We start from the raw sequence: 17,488 nt of genomic DNA on the forward strand, positions 1-17,488 counted from the left end.
TCATAGTGGAAAAGAGCCCTAACCGCAATGTTTTTTCCTGAATTAATGAAAGACTTACTAATAGATATTAAGTCTGAGCAGAAATCTTTGACACCTTTGGATCAAATGTATGAGAGTTTGGCGGATCCTCATTCTCGGTTTATTCCAGTCCATTCTACTTTTAAGATTAGGATTAAGGAGTGGGATAATCCTAGGAAAAGGTTTTTTTTTGGCCCAGATCATTATCTAAATGTTGTTTTTCTCCTGAAGATCAGGGTTTTTGGGAACCCCACCTAAATTAGAACCATATTTTTCAAGGGTATCAAACAAAACTGACCTACTTTTTTGAGGATTTCTGGGAAATTTTGAATGATTTCCCCAAAGTTTGGAATGCTTCCAATTATCTAGTGGACGCTTCAGATGATACGGTTAAACTTATGGCCAGAACTACGGCATTAGTTAATTCAGCCAGAAGAGGTGTATGGGTAAAAACTTGGAATGATGACAATTCTTCAAAATCAAGTTATGTGGTGTACCTTGTGAAGGGGGTCTGCTGTTTGAGTCAGTTAGACAACCCTCTAGACAGAACGGCAGACACACATGTTAAAAAAAAAAAAAAAAAAAGGATTCCTGTTAAAGGAATTCTATCGATTCACATTTTCAATTGACACAGGAATTGTTTGGGAAGTGTTGCTAAGTACTGGTGTATACATTTTAGTAGCAACTTCTTTGTTTACTGTTAGCAAAATACTTTCAGAGTTTGTTTGATATTTGCTTCCTGTAGTCTGATATGCAACTCTGGCTGTGCATTGAAGTAGACACCCCTTCTGCAATTGATTTGTCCCAATATAGCTAAATCCTACCCTCAATAAATTACAGCTTTTGCCTCTGATATTGAACATGAAAAGTAGGAAAATGTTTACACAGCTACTTAGACATTATTTGCACACTGTCATTTTAGAACACTTGGGTATTGATAGTATTCCTTTAAGAAAGGACCTTTTCAAAGTAAACGGTCCTTTCGTCCCTCCTTCTAAGAATAAGTCAGATCCCTAGTCCTCTAAGGGCAGGAGATGGGCTCTCTACAAGTCACAGAAGCCTAAGGGCCTGTTCAGACTGCACACGTTTCCAGCTGCGTTTTGGAAACGCGTGCAGAAGGCCAACACGCACGACATCAGACAGTGCATAGAGTGCACTGCCTGATGTTCTCACCGCATGAGTTCCGGACCTGTGCGGTCCGGGAACGCATGCTGCACGCAGATTTAGCAAAAAATGCGCGGCTGTCCCATTCACTTTTCAGTGATGGGATCAGCCACGCAACGTCGTACGCGTTGCGTTCCGCATGCGTGGCCGTCCGCGTTTGTAATGTGAACCGGCCCTAAGTCCAACTTCACTTTTACTAAGAAGTCAGATAAGCAATGACGCTAGTATTCCAGTGAGATGGAGAATTGCAAATTTCAAAACATGGCAACTACAGTGCACAAAATATTGGTTATTTAGGCTTTTCACAGTGGGACGTTACAGGCGCAGGTTAGAGCAGCTTGTAACGCAGCCCAGCTCACAGTAATGAAAAATCAATGGGCTGTTCACAGTGCCCACGTTGTGTTACACCCTAACGCTGGACGTTTAAAGAAAGTGCATCATGCTGTGCGTTATACACGGTTTTAGCCGCATTAGACTGTTTGCATATGCTCAATAATGTGTGTTTTTTGTTTTTTCTTGCAGGAGAGGAGGGGAGAGTCCGCTGTTGTGGCCATCCACATGACTTATTAATATGCACTGCAGTGTTAACTTCCTGGAGCGGCCGCTTATTGGCTGGCAGGACCACGTGATGCGGAGTTTTCCGATCACGTGGTCTCCACAGTCTTTGCCGCATGTGCCGTTTTCGTCCGATAGTATGCGTCAAAAAGTACGCATCACAGACCCATCAGGAGACGCATAACGTGGCTCTAAATAGCATCCAACTTCAAAGCTCACATGCGTTGCGCTGGGGGCACGTTATGTGACCTTAGCGTCGCATCTAACGCAACGTCTTAGTGGGAAAGAGCCTTTAAGGTGTTTTTTTTTTTGGAGGGATACAGAATAGAGTGCAGCCAGCCTCCTTTTAAGAGCTTTTGCATTACTCCCCGCTTGCAGGACCAAATAAAGTTTTCAGCCCTACAATCGAAAGTCCTTTCCCTGTTTAGGAAAAAAAGGGTAATTTGAGAAGTACCGAAATGTCAGAGGACAGGGATTCTATTGCCCTGTGTTTTTTCTAGTAAAGGAGCTACAGGGAAATTATCAGTTCATACTAAATTTAAAGAGTCTAAACCAGAAGGTAAAATACAGAAAATTCAGGATGGATTTGATCTATTATTCATCTTTTACAGAAGGACGATTTCCTAGCCTTTCTAGACTGAAAAGATGCGTATCTTCAATTACCGATACATCTGACTTCTCAATAATGCTTAAGGTTTGCCATCCAGATGGAGGAAGAGGTAAGAATGTATCAGTTTAATGCTTTGCCCTTCGGATTATCCTCAGCTCCAGGGTTGTTTATGAAGGTAATGTCTGGGGTTCTGGCTACACTTAGACAGAGAAAGGTTAACATTTTGGGTTACCTTGACTTTCTGTTTTGGTGGACATCTCCCAATTCGGTAAGAGATCAGATTGTTACGACAATAGTCTTACTACAAGATCTAGGTTGGATCATTAATTGGGAGAAATCTTCCTTAATTAAATCCTACACAGATTATACATTTGTTTGGGCTATTTCATTAGCATATCAGACACAGGGGAAGCAATTCAATTCTATCATGGCTCATTCCACAAGAGGAATTTCGACTTCCTGGGCAGAGAGGGCAGGGGCCTCTATAGATCAGATCTGCAGAGCTGCGACCTGGTCAAGTCACAATACGTTTGTAAAGCACTATCGCCTTAATGTATCTGCCTCTGCAGGGTTATCCTTCAGAAGGAAAGTTTTGCAAGCTGTGGTCCCACCCTAAGGTTTTAACTCTTGTATATCGTCTCATCCAGGGGTGCTGTCCGAAATGACGTTCTGGGAAAGACCACTTTACTTACGGTAAAGTCTTTTCCAGTAGTCATGAGGACAGCACCCCTGCAACCCGCCCTTATTTGGGTAGGAAAGAGAAATAAGTTTGTGTAAGCATCATTAAATGTCCGTGTCATCTTTTTATTAACTGAGGTACTGTGTCAGGTGTAGTATCTTATATGTGGCTGCCTATTGCTTATGCAAATTCTTCTTTTAACAGTTTCCTGTCCACAGTGGGGAGGGAGACAGGTCTCATCCAGGGGTGCTGTCCTCATGACTACTGGAAAAGACTTTACCGTAAGTAAAGTGGTCTTTTGTCTCGTCGGTCCACAAGGTATTTTCCCAAAAGCCTTGGCAATCATTGAGATGTATTTTAGCAAAATTGAGACGAGCCTTAATGTTCTTTTTGCTTAAAAGTGGTTTGCGCCTTGGATATCTGCCATGCAGGCCGTTTTTGCCCAGTCTCTTTCTTATGGTGGAGTCGTGAACACTGACCTTAATTGAAGCAAGTGAGGCCTGCAGTTCTTTAGATGTTGTCCTGGGGTCTTTTGTGGCCTCTCGGATGAGTTTTCTCTGCGCTCTTGGGGTAATTTTGGTCGGCCGGCCACTCCTGGGAAGGTTCATCACTGTTCCATGTTTTTGCCATTTGTGAATAATGGCTCTCACTGGTTCGCTGGAGTCCCAAAGCTTTAGAAATGGCTTTATAACCTTTACCAGACTGATAGATCTCAATTACAGTACTTTTGTTCTCATTTGTTCCTGAATTTCTTTGGATCTTGGCATGATGTCTAGCTTTTGAGGTGCTTTTGGTCTACTTCTCTGTGTCAGATAGCTCCTATTTAAGTGATTTCTTGATTGAAACAGGTGTGGCAGTAATCAGGCCTGGGGGTGACTACAGAGATTGAACTCAGGTGTGATAAACCACAGTTAAAGGATACCACAACTGACATGTGGCATGATGAGATAGACATGGGTATGTACAGTGCCTAGCACACAAATAACTATGCTGTGTTCCTTTTTTTCTTTCTCTGCCTGAAAGAGTTAAATATCAGGTATGTAAGTGGCTGACTCATTCCTGACTCAGACAGGAAGTGACTACAGTGTGACCCTCACTGATAAGAAATTCCCCCTTTTTTTTATCTCTTTCTTGCTCTCAGAAGCCATTTTCTGCTAGGAAAGTGTTTTATAGTTGGAAATTCTTATCAGTGAGGGTCACACTGTAGTCACTTCCTGTCTGAGTCAGGACTGAGTCAGCCACTTACATACCTGATATTTACCTCTTTCAGGCAGAGAAAGAAGAAAAGGAACACAGCATAGTTATTTGTGTGCTAGGCACTGTACACACCCATGTCTATCTCATTATGCCACATGTCAGTTGTGGTATCCTTAAAGTTATTTTTTAACTGGGGGGGCAATCACTTTTTCACACAGGGCCATGTAGATTTGGAGGTTTTTTTCTCACTAAATAATAAAAAACATCATTTAAAGCTGCATTTTGTGTTCAATTATGTTATCTTTGACTAATAGTTAACAGTTTTTGATGAGCAGAAACATTTAAGTGTGACAAACATGCAAAAGAATAAGAAATAAGGAAGGGGGGCAAATAGTTTTTCACACCACTGTATATGAACTGCACTAACTGTTTAGAGTTAACCCGGTAATAAGCTGTTAATGAATATGTTGTGAATTTTCTTTTCCATTAACTTTAACCTATTACTAGAGTATTATCATATGCCCTTCACCCATAAGTTGGTTCGACACAGGCGTGTTTGTAACCTGTTGCAACTTTTATTCCGTGCTTGAATAAAAACTACCTCTGCATTGGAGTGCCGGAATCCATCTTCTTTTCAGATTACTCGTAACTTGGTGTTCACGCTTTTACACCAATACTAGTGAGATACCGGTATCTTATTTTTTTTTTTTTTTTATCCAGTGAAGTTACATTCCAGTTCAGAGCATGTCTTAGAGATGTCCCACAGAGTAGAATCCATGGCATCTTAAAGTGTACTTGAGACGAGAAGCGTCCCGAAATCCTGTTCAAGTCGCACATGCGCGGCCTGGTCAGGTGCGGGAGTGCACCAGTCCATGCAGGCACAACGCAGCATGACATGGCCAAACTTTTGGGATGAATTGCCGGTGACAGGAGCCACCCGCAGAGACAGTGAGGGACAAGCGGCCTTAACCTCTTGAGGACTGCTGTGTTAAACCCTCCTAAAGACCAGGCACGTTTTCCTTAAATTGGCCACTGCAGCTTTAAGACCAAGCTGCAGGACCGCAAAACACAGCACACAAGTGATTCCTCCCCCTTTTTCTCCCCACTAACAGAGCTCTCTGTTTGTGGGGTCTGATCGCCCCCCCCCCCCCCCCCCCCCCCCCCCACAGTGTGTGTTTTTTTTAAATAAAAACTGTGGGTTTTTTCACCCTGCTGTATACCCCCTTCCCCCCCCCCCCCCCCCCCCCCCGCCGGCCAATCCCTGTGATCAGCTGTCATAGGCTTCGGCCTATGACAGGCGATCACCTCCGTGGCTCAGGAGCGGACAGCCGTGTCACACGGCTGTCCACAGTACAGCGCTGCTGCTGATCGCAGCGCTGTACGGGTAATTAGACGGCGATTGTGCCGTAACAGTCTCCCGAGCGGCAATAGCCGCTCGGAGACTGAAGAGGGGGCGGAGCTCCGCCCTCCGAGAATGAGATGCGCGTGATCTCATTCAAAACAGAGCCCCAGGACTTTACGCCAATTGGCGTTAGGCGGTCCTGGGGCTGCCGCCGCGGCCACGCCCCTCGGCGGGACGCGGCCGGCAAAAGGTTAAAACCTGTAACAAAAAAAAAACCTCCTCTGGGGGGTACTCGCCTCGGGTGGGGGAAGCCTCTGGATCCTATTGAGGCTTCCCCTATCCTCCTCAATCCCACTGCGTCGGCGATAAAGCTCCCCGAGCAGCGGGGATGTAAATATTTACCTTCCCAGCACAGGCGCAGTATCGGCTCTCCGCTCAGAGAAAGGTGGAATTAGCCGATCACTGTCGGCCCGCTCTACTGCGCAGGCGCAAGTTTTCTACGTCTGCGCAGTGCAGCGGACCCGACAGAGATAGCCTATTTCTGCCTTTCTCCATGCGGAGAGCCGCAACAGCGCCCCCGCTGAAGCCAGGAAAGGTAAATTTATAAGCGCTTGTCGAGGGAGGATTGCCGGACACTTTGGGAGAGCCAGCGCTGGATTGCCTGCAGCTACAGAGGAGGGGGAAGCCTCATTATGACCCCGAGCTTTACCCCTCCTGAGGGGAGTATCCCCCCACCCCCCAGGGGAACTTTTTTTTTGTGTTTTGTTTTTTTTTTGTTACAGGCTCTCTTTAAGAATGCTTAGGGATCCCCAAGTTCTCATCTCGGGTTCACTTTAAGCGCTCATTTCCACTAGTGTGGGTCTGCGTGTGATGCAATGTATTAGGCTTGTGCGTATGTATCTGTAAAATGCATAATTGTCAAAAAAAAAAATGCAGTGGATACATCAAAGCTGCCAGACATTCTTGTCTGGCGGCGCGCTGGGGGGGAATAACACTGCCACCTGCTTGAATGTCCAGCACTAAACAGTGAGCACATGACTGGGGGGGGGGGGGGGGGGGAATAACGCGGCCATTATCGCGTAGCTTTTTATTTTACATTGCGGTGGGTGCTTACCCGGGGGGGGGGGGGGGGGGTTCACTACATACATGACTCACATATAGTCTCTGTGTGGGGAAAGGGGCTGGACTTGACAAATGAAGTGGGTTAATATCAGTTCATTAGATTAAGTGACGGTTAGGGTGTTCAACCATTTAATGGTTACATAAATGAATTATGGGAATATCCTTTAAAACTTCCCATCTTTGTTTTTAATTTTTTTCATAAAAATATAATGTGATTTATTTTTGTATATACTTTTCTGCTACATGTGGTAATGCTGTTTTGTATAATGAAATAAAAGTTGATAAACTCAAACTTGTTTGTTTTGTGTAGGGTTTCTTTATATTTATTAGTCTGCAGTCTTTAATGGTTGCCCTTTGCAGCCCCAGACACATTGTGCACCAGAAACGGGGAACATTTTCATACTAATCTGTGCTATAGGAATAAGAGGATGCCAAAAGTGACTGCTTGAAGGATAGGTGAAGTGAGAAAACATTCACTGCTTTTCACTGTATTTCACCACTAGTAAACAATCCCCACAGGTTTCCTCATTCACTTCTAGGCCTGCAACCCACTAGAGCACTTTTTTGAGCGTTTAGGGAGCGCTTTAAATCACCAGCGATTTCCCTAAACGCTCTGCTAATGTAACTGTAACAAATTCCACAGTAGCCATTGCAATTAGCAAAATCGCAATTGCAGGATATGCAGCATTTTGGGAGTGTTTGCGCTTCAATGTAAAGTATTGTAGCCCCGGCTCTTGAATCGCTACACACAGCGATTTGTGTGCGATTTTAAATTACTGCAAATTGTAAAAAAAATTATAATTGGAAAAAAACAATCAAAATTAAAATCGCAATCGCTGCCAAAAAAGCCTACACTTTTTAAAGTCGCTCCCAAAATCTCCAGAAAACGCTCTTGAAATCGCTTAAAAATGGCTGCTTAAAGTGAACCTAAAGCCGATAAAAAAAAAAAATGAGATTAACTCACCTGGGGCCTCCCTCAGCCCCCTGCAGCCGATCGGTGCCCTCGCAGCTCCGCTCCGATGTCCCAGGACCCGCCGGTGAGCACTTCCGGTTTCGCCGTCACCGGCCGACAGGCATGGGAACGCGAGTGATTGTTCGCGTTCCCAGCCTGTATATCGCCCCCTATGCTGCTATTGCGGCCAGGAGGCCGCAATAGCAGCATAGGGGACGATATACAGGCTGGGAACGCGAACAATCACTCGCGTTCCCATGCCTGTCGGCCGGTGACGGCGAGTGACGGCGAAACCGGAAGTGCTCGCCGGCGGGTCCTGGGACATCAGAGCGGAGCTGCGAGGGCACCGATCGGCTGCAGGGGGCTGAGGGAGGCCCCAGGTGAGTTAATCTCATTTTTTTTTTATCGGCTTTAGGTTCACTTTATCGCTAGCGATTTGTAGTGGGTTCCAGACCTCACATCTGCGTTGTATTTAAAGTCCACATTCAGTTAAAGTGGACCCAAATTTAAAAATACAAGATTTCAGAAATAAAATCTATTTTCTAAATTATAATAATAGCAGCCTTTTTTTCAGCTGCATGATGACAAATATAAAATATATTTTACATTTATTGGAGGAACCCCTCCCTTCCTTTCATATTGCCGGGATTTTTCCTGCAAACTGGTGGAGGAGATAAAAAACAAAAACGAAACACAGGCTGCTACTGATGATGTCACAGGGGAAGTGATCTCAGCTTGTGTGAGATTTCACATAGATGATGCCCCTGTGAGGGAGGGTAGCTGATGACAAACGCACCCATGATCTAAAACCTCCTACTAAGCTCAGAAGTAATGGATGCCACCTGTATAACCCTAGTTGTGAAAAGCATGCACTGAAATGCTCATAGGCTTAAAGGGAAGGTTCAAGCAAAAAAAAAAAAAATGAGATTCACTTACCTGGGGCTTCTACCAGCCCCATGTAGCCATCCTGTGCCCTTGTAGTCACTCACTGCTGCTCCAGTCCCCCGCTGGCAGCTTTCTGACCTCGGAGGTCAGGGCCACATTGCATACATTTTTACGCATTCCAGCTAGTGCAGGAACAAAAATTTACGCGTTTCACCACTAACGCGTAAAAATGTATGTGTTAATGTTCCTGCACTAGCGTGAATGTGTAAAAATGTACGCAATTTGGCCCTGACCTCCGAGGTCAGAAAGCTGCCAGCGGGGGACTGGAGCAGCAGTGAGTGACTACGAGGGCACAGAATGGCTGCATGGGGCTGGTAGAAGCCCCAGGTAAGTGAATCTCATTTTTTTTTTTTTTGCTTGGACCTTCCCTTTAAAGGAGTGTTTATTTATCTTTGTATGTGTCAGAGTGGTGCAACGAAATATTTTGAATTAAAAAAATGTTTGTTTTGGGTCTGCTTTAAAGGTGTGGGTTTTTTTTTTTTTTTTTTTTTTCTTCATTATATGTATTTTAATAGAACATAATTTTAGGGAGCATACTGTGTGCTGGTTTTGGCTTGTTTGGCTATTAGAGGGAGTATATGCATTGGTTCACCCTACACTCAATATATTACAGTGCATCTTCAAGTAATCACAAGTGTAATTTTGAGTTCTCAGCTGTGTCAGCACAGGAATGCAGCATTCTCAGCAGACGCAACTACTATGTACTTCCTCCAGCCCCATCCGCTAGGATCGCTCCCATACTCCGCTGCCCGCAGCTTTGGGAACCAGGTCCTGTCACATCTGCTGGCTCCAGTCTACGCAGGAGAAGTGTGCTGTTTACGTATCTCTCCAGCAGCTCCAGATCTGGCCCATGGGCTGTAGTTTGCCCAGCGCTGCTGTAGAAACATACTGGGGTGTACAATCATCTTTGCTACACTGTCACCTTTCTAAAGGAAGCCTGTATGAAACGAATGCCCTCCCTCCACCAACCATGACCTTCTAAGGTGGCCACTAAGGATCCAATCCTCTTTTTTTTTTTTTTTTTTTTTTTAAATCCAATTTTACCAAATCTATGTAGTATAAGGGTGAATTGAGTGACTATAGTGAGTGGATAATTTAGGCAGTTACCTTTTTTATATTGCATATAAATGGTATGATTGGATCATTAGTGGCCACCTTTATTAACCTAAAATTGTAGCAATTGACATGATGAGATAGAAGTGTATGTACAGTGCCAAGCACACAAATAACTATCCTATGTTCCTTTTTTTTCTTTCTCTGCCTGAGAGAGCTAAATATCAGGTATGTAAGTGGCTGACTCAGTCCTGACAGGAAGTGACTACAGTGTGACCGTCACTGATAAGAAATTCCACTTTTTATCTCTCTCTTGCTCTCAGAAGCTAGTTTCTGCTAGGAACGTATTTTATAGTTGGAATTTCTTATCCGTGAGGGTCACACTGTAGTCAGGACTGAGTCAGCCACTTACATACCTGATATTTAACTCTTTCAGACAGAGAAAGAAAAGGAACACAGCATAGTTATTTGTGTGCTAGGCACTGTACATACCCATGTCTATCTTATCATGTCGCGCTTCGGATATCCTTTAATCAAACTGTTTTGCTGGAGATAGAAAGCTGCTCCCTCTACTCATTATACTTTCTCATGTTCCTTTGAAGTGCAGCAGCTATTCTGCTTCAAGAGTTCCCCTGATGCACTGGCACACCTTCTGTGACTGCCTGTATATGGCTCTTACTGCTTGACATGATCCACCATTTCACTGGCTTGATTTTTAAGATGAGTAGTATTCATTATGTTTGTGGTACACAGATTTCTCATTACAAATACTCAAGTTTTAAACATATTTGCGTATAAATGGTGGTGTTTAGTGCTCAAATTCGGGGACCTCGTGTTTTGGAACCTGAGCGCCCACATTCAGCACTGAACAGCTGGACAGGGTGCGTTTCATTTAAAGGAAACTTGATGTGGCCAGTTACTTTACCTGCAGCTTCTTCCAGCCCCCTGAAGTCTTCCTGGTCCCTCGCTGTCATTCCATGCTGCTTCGTTCCTCCGCTGTCCCCCACCCCCAAATGCTGCATGTAAGTCTCCTGCACTTGCGCATTAATTAAAAATTGCTACTGCGCATGTGTGGAACACCCCCAAGCCCACCAGCAGCACAGTGGCGTAGTGGTTGGCACTCTCGCCTTACAGTGCTGGGTCCTCGAATCCCAGCCAGGTCAACATCAGCAAAGAGTTTGTATGTTCTCCCCGTGTCTGTGTGGGTTTCCTGGCACTCCAGTTTCCTCCCACATCCCAAAAGCATACAGATAAGTTAATGGGTTTCCCCCTAAATTGGCCCTAGACTACGATACATACACCACACTGTAGATACATAGACATAGGACAATGGTAGGGAATAGCCTGAGTGACAGTTAGTGACAAGACATTATACTCTTTACAGCGCTGTATAATATGTTGGCGCTATGTAAATACTTAAATAAAAACTATTGAGGAGGCGCTGCTGGCGCCACGCATGCGCAGTGGCTGACGACTGGCCAAGTCATCCAGCTTATGTAGGTGGGAACGGAGCTACCTGGAATCATGGGGAGGGACCAGAAGGACTTAAAGGGCCTGGAAGAAGTACCAGGTAAGCAACTGGATACCAAAGTGCTTTTTTTTTTTTTTTTTTTTTTTTTTTTTTTTTTTTTTTTTTACGTAATATATCCTTTAACTCCAATACTTCCTCCTTACAAGCTGGAGATCCCAAATTCGGACACCAATACTAATAAACTGAGGCCTTTTTTACTCTAGAAAACAGGCATAAACCGAGGGTACTTTGTGTCACCCACCATCGCTACATACAACCCAACACCCTTGTTCCGTGCGCCTTTATGATGCTATTATAATATTATTATTATTAATAAGCATACTGGATGCTGGTATGTGAAAGGTATATGTATGATCAGTTTTTCTTCTTTTCTTTTCAGTGATGCGCCTCACAAAACCAACTTTATTCACCAATATCCCAGTAACCTGTGAAGAGCGAGACCTGCCAGGTAATGACACAAGATATTCTGCAATAAGCTAGAGTCCAAGGCCCCATTTCTACTTGCAGCATACTTGCATGTACGCACCTCACTCCATGCACAGTGGTGTGCAGTGAAACGTTTTTATTTAAACCAGCAGCACAATGTAGTTAATAGAAAAACCATGCAGGGTGTGTGTGGGACTAAGCAGCAGGCCAAAACATTTTTTTTTTCCCTCTCTTTTACAACGTGATAAAACACAATAGATGTTAGCCAGCCCACTGATTAAAGTGGACCTGAACACGTTCAGTGTTCTCCCCAAAAATCTTTTCCAGCCGGGTAGCATGAAAAAGTAGCCGGGTGGGGCAGGATGAGAGAATGCAGGGCCAGTGCTTCTGTGCTCAACTCTACTTACAGCTGAGGAGGAGGTAAGCCTGGTGCTTACCAAAACTAGCCGGGTGGAGCACCCAGCTAAAAGAGCCTGGGGAGAACACTGACGTTCACAGAACACAAGAAAATAGAGAGAAAAGCACTCTATGGCCTGGTGCACACCAGAGTTTTTCTGAGCGTTATGAGTTTTTAAATCTGCTGCTAATGTTCTCCTATGTGTCTGTGCACACTGGAGCAATGAGGTTTTGTAAAAAACCCCATAGCATTACATTGGGAAGAGCTTTTGAAACCTCTAAAAGCTCTTCCCAATGTAATGCTATGGGGTTTTTTACAAAACCTCATTGCTCCAGTGTGCACAGACACATAGGATAACATTAGCAGCAGATTTAAAAACTCAAAACGCTCAAAAACTCCTCTGGTGTGCACCAGGCCTATGTGTTTTAGAGAGAAGAGCCTGCGTAATTCCCCCTCATCTTCAGGTAATCACAAATGTAATTTGATCTCTCACCTGTGTCAGCACAGAAAAATCAGCTGACACAGCTAATGTGTAAACGCAGTATGTTATCCCTTGCTCAGCTTCCATGAAACCAGGTACTGTAGACAGACTGCAGATTTATTGCAAGAGTTCTGTAAGCTGTAACGAAGAAATGTTTTTCTTTAACCAATTGAGGACCAGAGGTGTATACCCCCCTAGTGACCAGGCAAGCTATTTATTTATTTATTATACAGTTCAGCGCTTCACAAGTTTGTTTTATTGCTCCGTCATATAACTTGGCACCCAAATGAATTTTACCTCCTTCTCACTAATAGAGCATTCTTTTGGTGATATTTGACTGCTGCTGCGATTTTACTGTTTTTATTTATTAATTTAAAAAGATTTTTTTTTTTTAATTAAAAAAAAAACCCTATTTTTTTTTTTTTTTTATTACACCCCCCTTATCTCCCCCAAATCAACCCTAGATTGCGTTACATACACTACGCATACATAGGCATCAGCCAATGATGGGGATTAGATTGTGAGCCACTCCTGGGGACAATTGACTAGGACATCTTCTGTACAGCGCTGCGATCTAGTGTGTATACATGTATATTTGCTTTTTTGTGTTAAAAGCCTACCAGCTCCGATTGCTGGCTGGTGGGCTGATCGCGGCCCAATGTGTTTACTGCAGGGAGCGAGCGCTCTTTCCCTGCAAATCTCGCTCCCCGCGAGATGACGCAATATGGCTTCCAGGAGGAACGAGAGAGACACTCTGCAGCCCCAATCCTGCGTTAGGTGGTCGCAGAGAGGTTAAAGGTTATTATGCTGTTTTATCTTAGAGCAGAGAGGAAGTACTGAGTCCAGGTCCCTTTGAAGGCCTGGGGCTCATTGGAGCGCTTACAGGAACGATTTGCACTTGCTAGGAATTGCTGGTGATTCCAAAGCCGCTTTGCCAGTGTAAGCCTTGTAAGCTGAGGTGAAACCAGAGGAGCATTGCTACAGTCGCGGTGCCTGCAGTATTTTCAGAGCAAAAGGGAATACAGGGCCCATAATCTTATTCCTTGAAATTGCTCCGGGACAGCGCTTGTCTTTTTAGTGTTACAATCACCAATTTCTAGTCTGATCCTGCCCATAAAGACACATGTAGTGAATGAAAGCGAGGCCGAACTCTTAGAACAATGAGGGCAGTAAAGATGTAAAGGGTGCTCTTAAACTTTGCTTCCAAGTTACAAATCAGAAATGATGTTCACTAGGTATGGTTAATGAGAGATGCAGATAATTTGGAGCTGAGGCAAAGTTTATGGTAGGTTCATGCAAATGTATACAGCAGCATACATTTGCATTAGGTGCAACATGGATTCTGACATTGGAATCAGTACATGCATTGTTATGCTCAAACCTGTGTTTCACAGTGGGTTAGGAAAAACAGTCCCGCTTTGATTCTCTCCAAGGGCCGATTTCATTGGCTCTGTACCCTCTGATCACTGTGAGCCATCGGGCTCACAGTGATCACAGGAGCCAGAGACTGCTGGTACTAAGTGGTTTATCCTGTATGTAAAATTTGTTTAGATTTTACATTTGACACTCTGTTGCTCATTCATTTTTCTTGCACAGGTGATTTGTTTAATAACCTCATGAAAGATGACCCTTCCACTGTGAAAGGAGCTGAAATATTATTGCTGGGAGAAATGCTGACACTGCCACAGAACTTCGGGTATGTTGGAGTTACTTAAAATGATTCATACTAAAAAACGATCTACTTAGTTGCATTTTGCATTAACCACTTTGTCCACTGCTACAGTATATCTACGTCATCTGTGGCACCCTCCAAGACACCATGACGTAGAGATACCGACTTGCTTGCAGCCCTGCTGTGCATGATCGGGTGCGCTTCAGAGCGCACCCCCGGAACTGTCGGCCGAACATCCGGGGTCCCGGCTTGATGATGGCATCAAGCCGGGACCCGGATGTTCGGTATCACAGGGCTGCGTGCACCGCGGTGAATGGAAGCTGGGGCTGAAGGATGATCGCAGGAACCAGGTGAGGTGAGAGATTATCCTTGCAGGGGCATTTTTTTTTTTAATCGATCTGGCCATGGAGGGGGCAGAGTAGTAAGGGGAGGGGGACACATCTGGTTACCCATAACGGAGGGTGGGGGTAGTGTTCCGAAGGGGGGGTTGAAATGTATTTTGGGGCCCATCAGGGTAACGGGGTGGGGAATTAATAATGGGGGGCACATCTGATGGTCCTGGGGGCCATAACCTAACACTGGTGGCACATTTGGCTATAATGGAGAGGGGGTGCTAATCCTGGGGGCACATCTGGCTACAATGGGGAACATTGATCCCGGGGACACATCTTATAATGATGGGCCCTATTCTGGGGGCGCATCTGTCTATGGGGGGCTAGCAAATACGGGGGGCACATCTGGCTATACTGGGGGGAGGGGGGGGGCTGATACTGGGGACACGCCTGGCTATCTATCCTTGGGGGATGTAATACTGGTGACATGTTTGTTATCTACTGTAGCATTTTTATTTTTTACTAGAATTGGTGAAACCTAAGGATTAATGCAATTTTTCATTTCCCCCCCTCTTCCCATTAAAATGCATAGAAATGTTTTTTTTCTTGGGTCAAAATACCCCCCTTCCCTATGAAAGACCAGTATATGCTGAAAAAAATGATACATAGATCATTTGGGTGTCGTGAGTAGGGATAAAGTTATGGCTGTTTAAATAGGGACATGGCTAAAGCGCCAAAACTGCTCTGGTCCATAAGGGGAAAAGCAGGTCTGGATGCGAAGTGGTTAATGGGCCTTTATACAGTTGTGCTACAAAGTGTACATGGTCTGGCAGATTTTGTGAAATATTGTATGTACCATTCTTTAGAGCCTAGGTTCTCAATGTGTGGTACGCATACCCCAGGGGGTACTTCTGATGGTTCCAGGGGGTACTTTGGCTTGCTATACTTGACCAAATTAAGAGTGTTTTAGAAAATGATAAATCTCATTTAAAAAAAAAAAAACACCAAATTAGTGTTTTAGCTAATTAAAAGCAATAGTAAATGCTTGGCAATTGTTTAGAATCAATTATCATGTACTACGATTAAATCTATATTTGTCAAGGGGTACTTGTGATAATGTTTACTATGCTAGGGGGATCTTGGTGAGTACAGGGTTTTAAAAGGGGTACATGCCAATAAAATGTTGAGAAACACCGCTTTAGAGGACTGCTATCTCAAAAAAAAATTAACATTTTAAAATACTGTACATGTGTACATATACTTATAAGGAGTACATTTCTCCTAGAATAAAATGCGATTAAATTACTTTTGTCCTATGTCACTGTTGCCTGCAGTAAGCAGTAAAAATGTGACAAATCTGACAAGGTTTAGACTAGTTGATCTCCTCAAGGGGGAAGAATATGCAAACTCTATAAATATGGTGTGCATGTTAGGGTTTGATTATGTGGAGCTAAAGTGCTAACCATTTATCGTCCTTGCCCCCCATATTTATGGTACATTGTACTGAAGCTCCACTTTTGTGTAAAAAATGAAGTGAATTCCCTCAGGACTCATGTAGGCGTTGGAAAGATCTCATCTCTAAACCATTCTGTTGATGTGCTTTGTCTCTGCTCTACCAGTACAAGCTGAGGCTGAATTGGCTGTGTTTACAAAAGAACTGTAGAGAGATTTGACATAATAGGTTGCCTGCAGCTGTGAGCGCTCTGACCTGCATGCATGAAGCACTGACTTGTGGAGGAAAATAACGCAAAACATGGAGCGTCCACAAACCAGGGCTGTGGAGTCAGTACAAAAAGCTCCTGACTTTTGGCTGAAGAGCTAGAAAGAATCCTGAAATAATTATCAGTGAATGAGAATCACAACGCAATTGCCCGAAATTTTTTTTGCATGTAGCACATTTGCGATCTGTAGGATAAATCAAAATAACCTTTATAATTTGACATGACTGCTAAAGCTACAGGCATTTATACTTATGGGAATTGGTGGAGCTCTGAAAAATATTTAATTGCAATATTTACATCAACTTAATTAAAACAATTGTAAAGATAAATAATGGAAACCAGTATCTATTTTACAAAATCCAGTACCCTCATATACCCTGCTGGGGTTACCATTACTGTCATAACATTTGATATGGTGATATTTATTAGTCTACCCAGAAAAGGGAAAAAAAAAATTGTAGTTGATGATTCCTTTCACCACAACTTGGTTAAATATGAAGTCCTCCATTCCCCACCTCCTGAATAGATAGAAGAAAAAGGTAACTCAACGTTCTATTTGTGTTCAGCGATCACATGATGGTAGCATGCCCAACTCCTCCTCTCTCCCTATAAAAACTTGACTCCCTGCTACCATTGAAAGGCTTGCTGTTTAATTTTAGTTGTTATCTCTTAAAGGGGCACTATGGCGAAAAATTTGGATGGACTAGTCCAAAACCTGTCGCTTCTGTCAGATTTCTACTACCTACTGTAAGTGACAGCAACATAGGAGAAAAGTCATTTATGACTCATTTTACTCTGGAAAAAAACTTCTTATTTGTAAATGTTTGCACGTATTTTACATTTTACAATTTTTCGCCATAGTGCCCCTATGCCACAGCCACGGAGATAAAATGTAAAAAATAAAAAAAACAAAATTCAGTTGCTGTATTCCTCAACCATGTAAATACTACGAATGGCAGATTTAATCTGTTTTAGAACCTATTTTGCACATAAACGTTTTTTAAGTATGTCTCTAATGCTGGGAATACACGAGTCGTTTTTTTTTCTGCTCGATTCTCTGTTCGATCAATTTTGCCGCTCGATTCTCTTATCTTCCACTCGTTTTTCCTTATCTTTTTCCATTTACCTCTATCAGGAATTGAGCGTCAAAACGATCGAACGAGAGATCGGATATGTCGGAAATCTATCTAGCCATCTGTCTGCCGTAAAAACGACACGTTTATTCCCAGCATTATACTAGTGTGATTTCGGGTACCTAAAATGAATAAAAGATGCCAGTTTAACTTACCTG

General features: G+C 43.5%; 1 protein-coding gene across 4 annotated transcripts in view; it reads left to right on the forward strand.

Moving 5' to 3' along the window:
* The window catches only part of TRAPPC13 (trafficking protein particle complex subunit 13), a 67,295-nt gene that overhangs the window by 13,991 nt on the left and 35,816 nt on the right, over positions 1-17,488 (forward strand). For all 4 annotated transcript variants that reach the window (XM_068249892.1, XM_068249906.1, XM_068249884.1 and 1 more), the window contains exons 2-3: positions 11,548-11,616; positions 14,069-14,168. In XM_068249892.1, coding sequence (XP_068105993.1) covers positions 11,548-11,616; positions 14,069-14,168 — 169 coding nt within the window. The remainder of the gene's footprint in view (positions 1-11,547; positions 11,617-14,068; positions 14,169-17,488) is intronic.

The sequence above is a fragment of the Hyperolius riggenbachi genome, chromosome 1 (genome assembly GCF_040937935.1).
Source record: "Hyperolius riggenbachi isolate aHypRig1 chromosome 1, aHypRig1.pri, whole genome shotgun sequence".
Lineage (NCBI taxonomy): Eukaryota > Metazoa > Chordata > Amphibia > Anura > Hyperoliidae > Hyperolius > Hyperolius riggenbachi.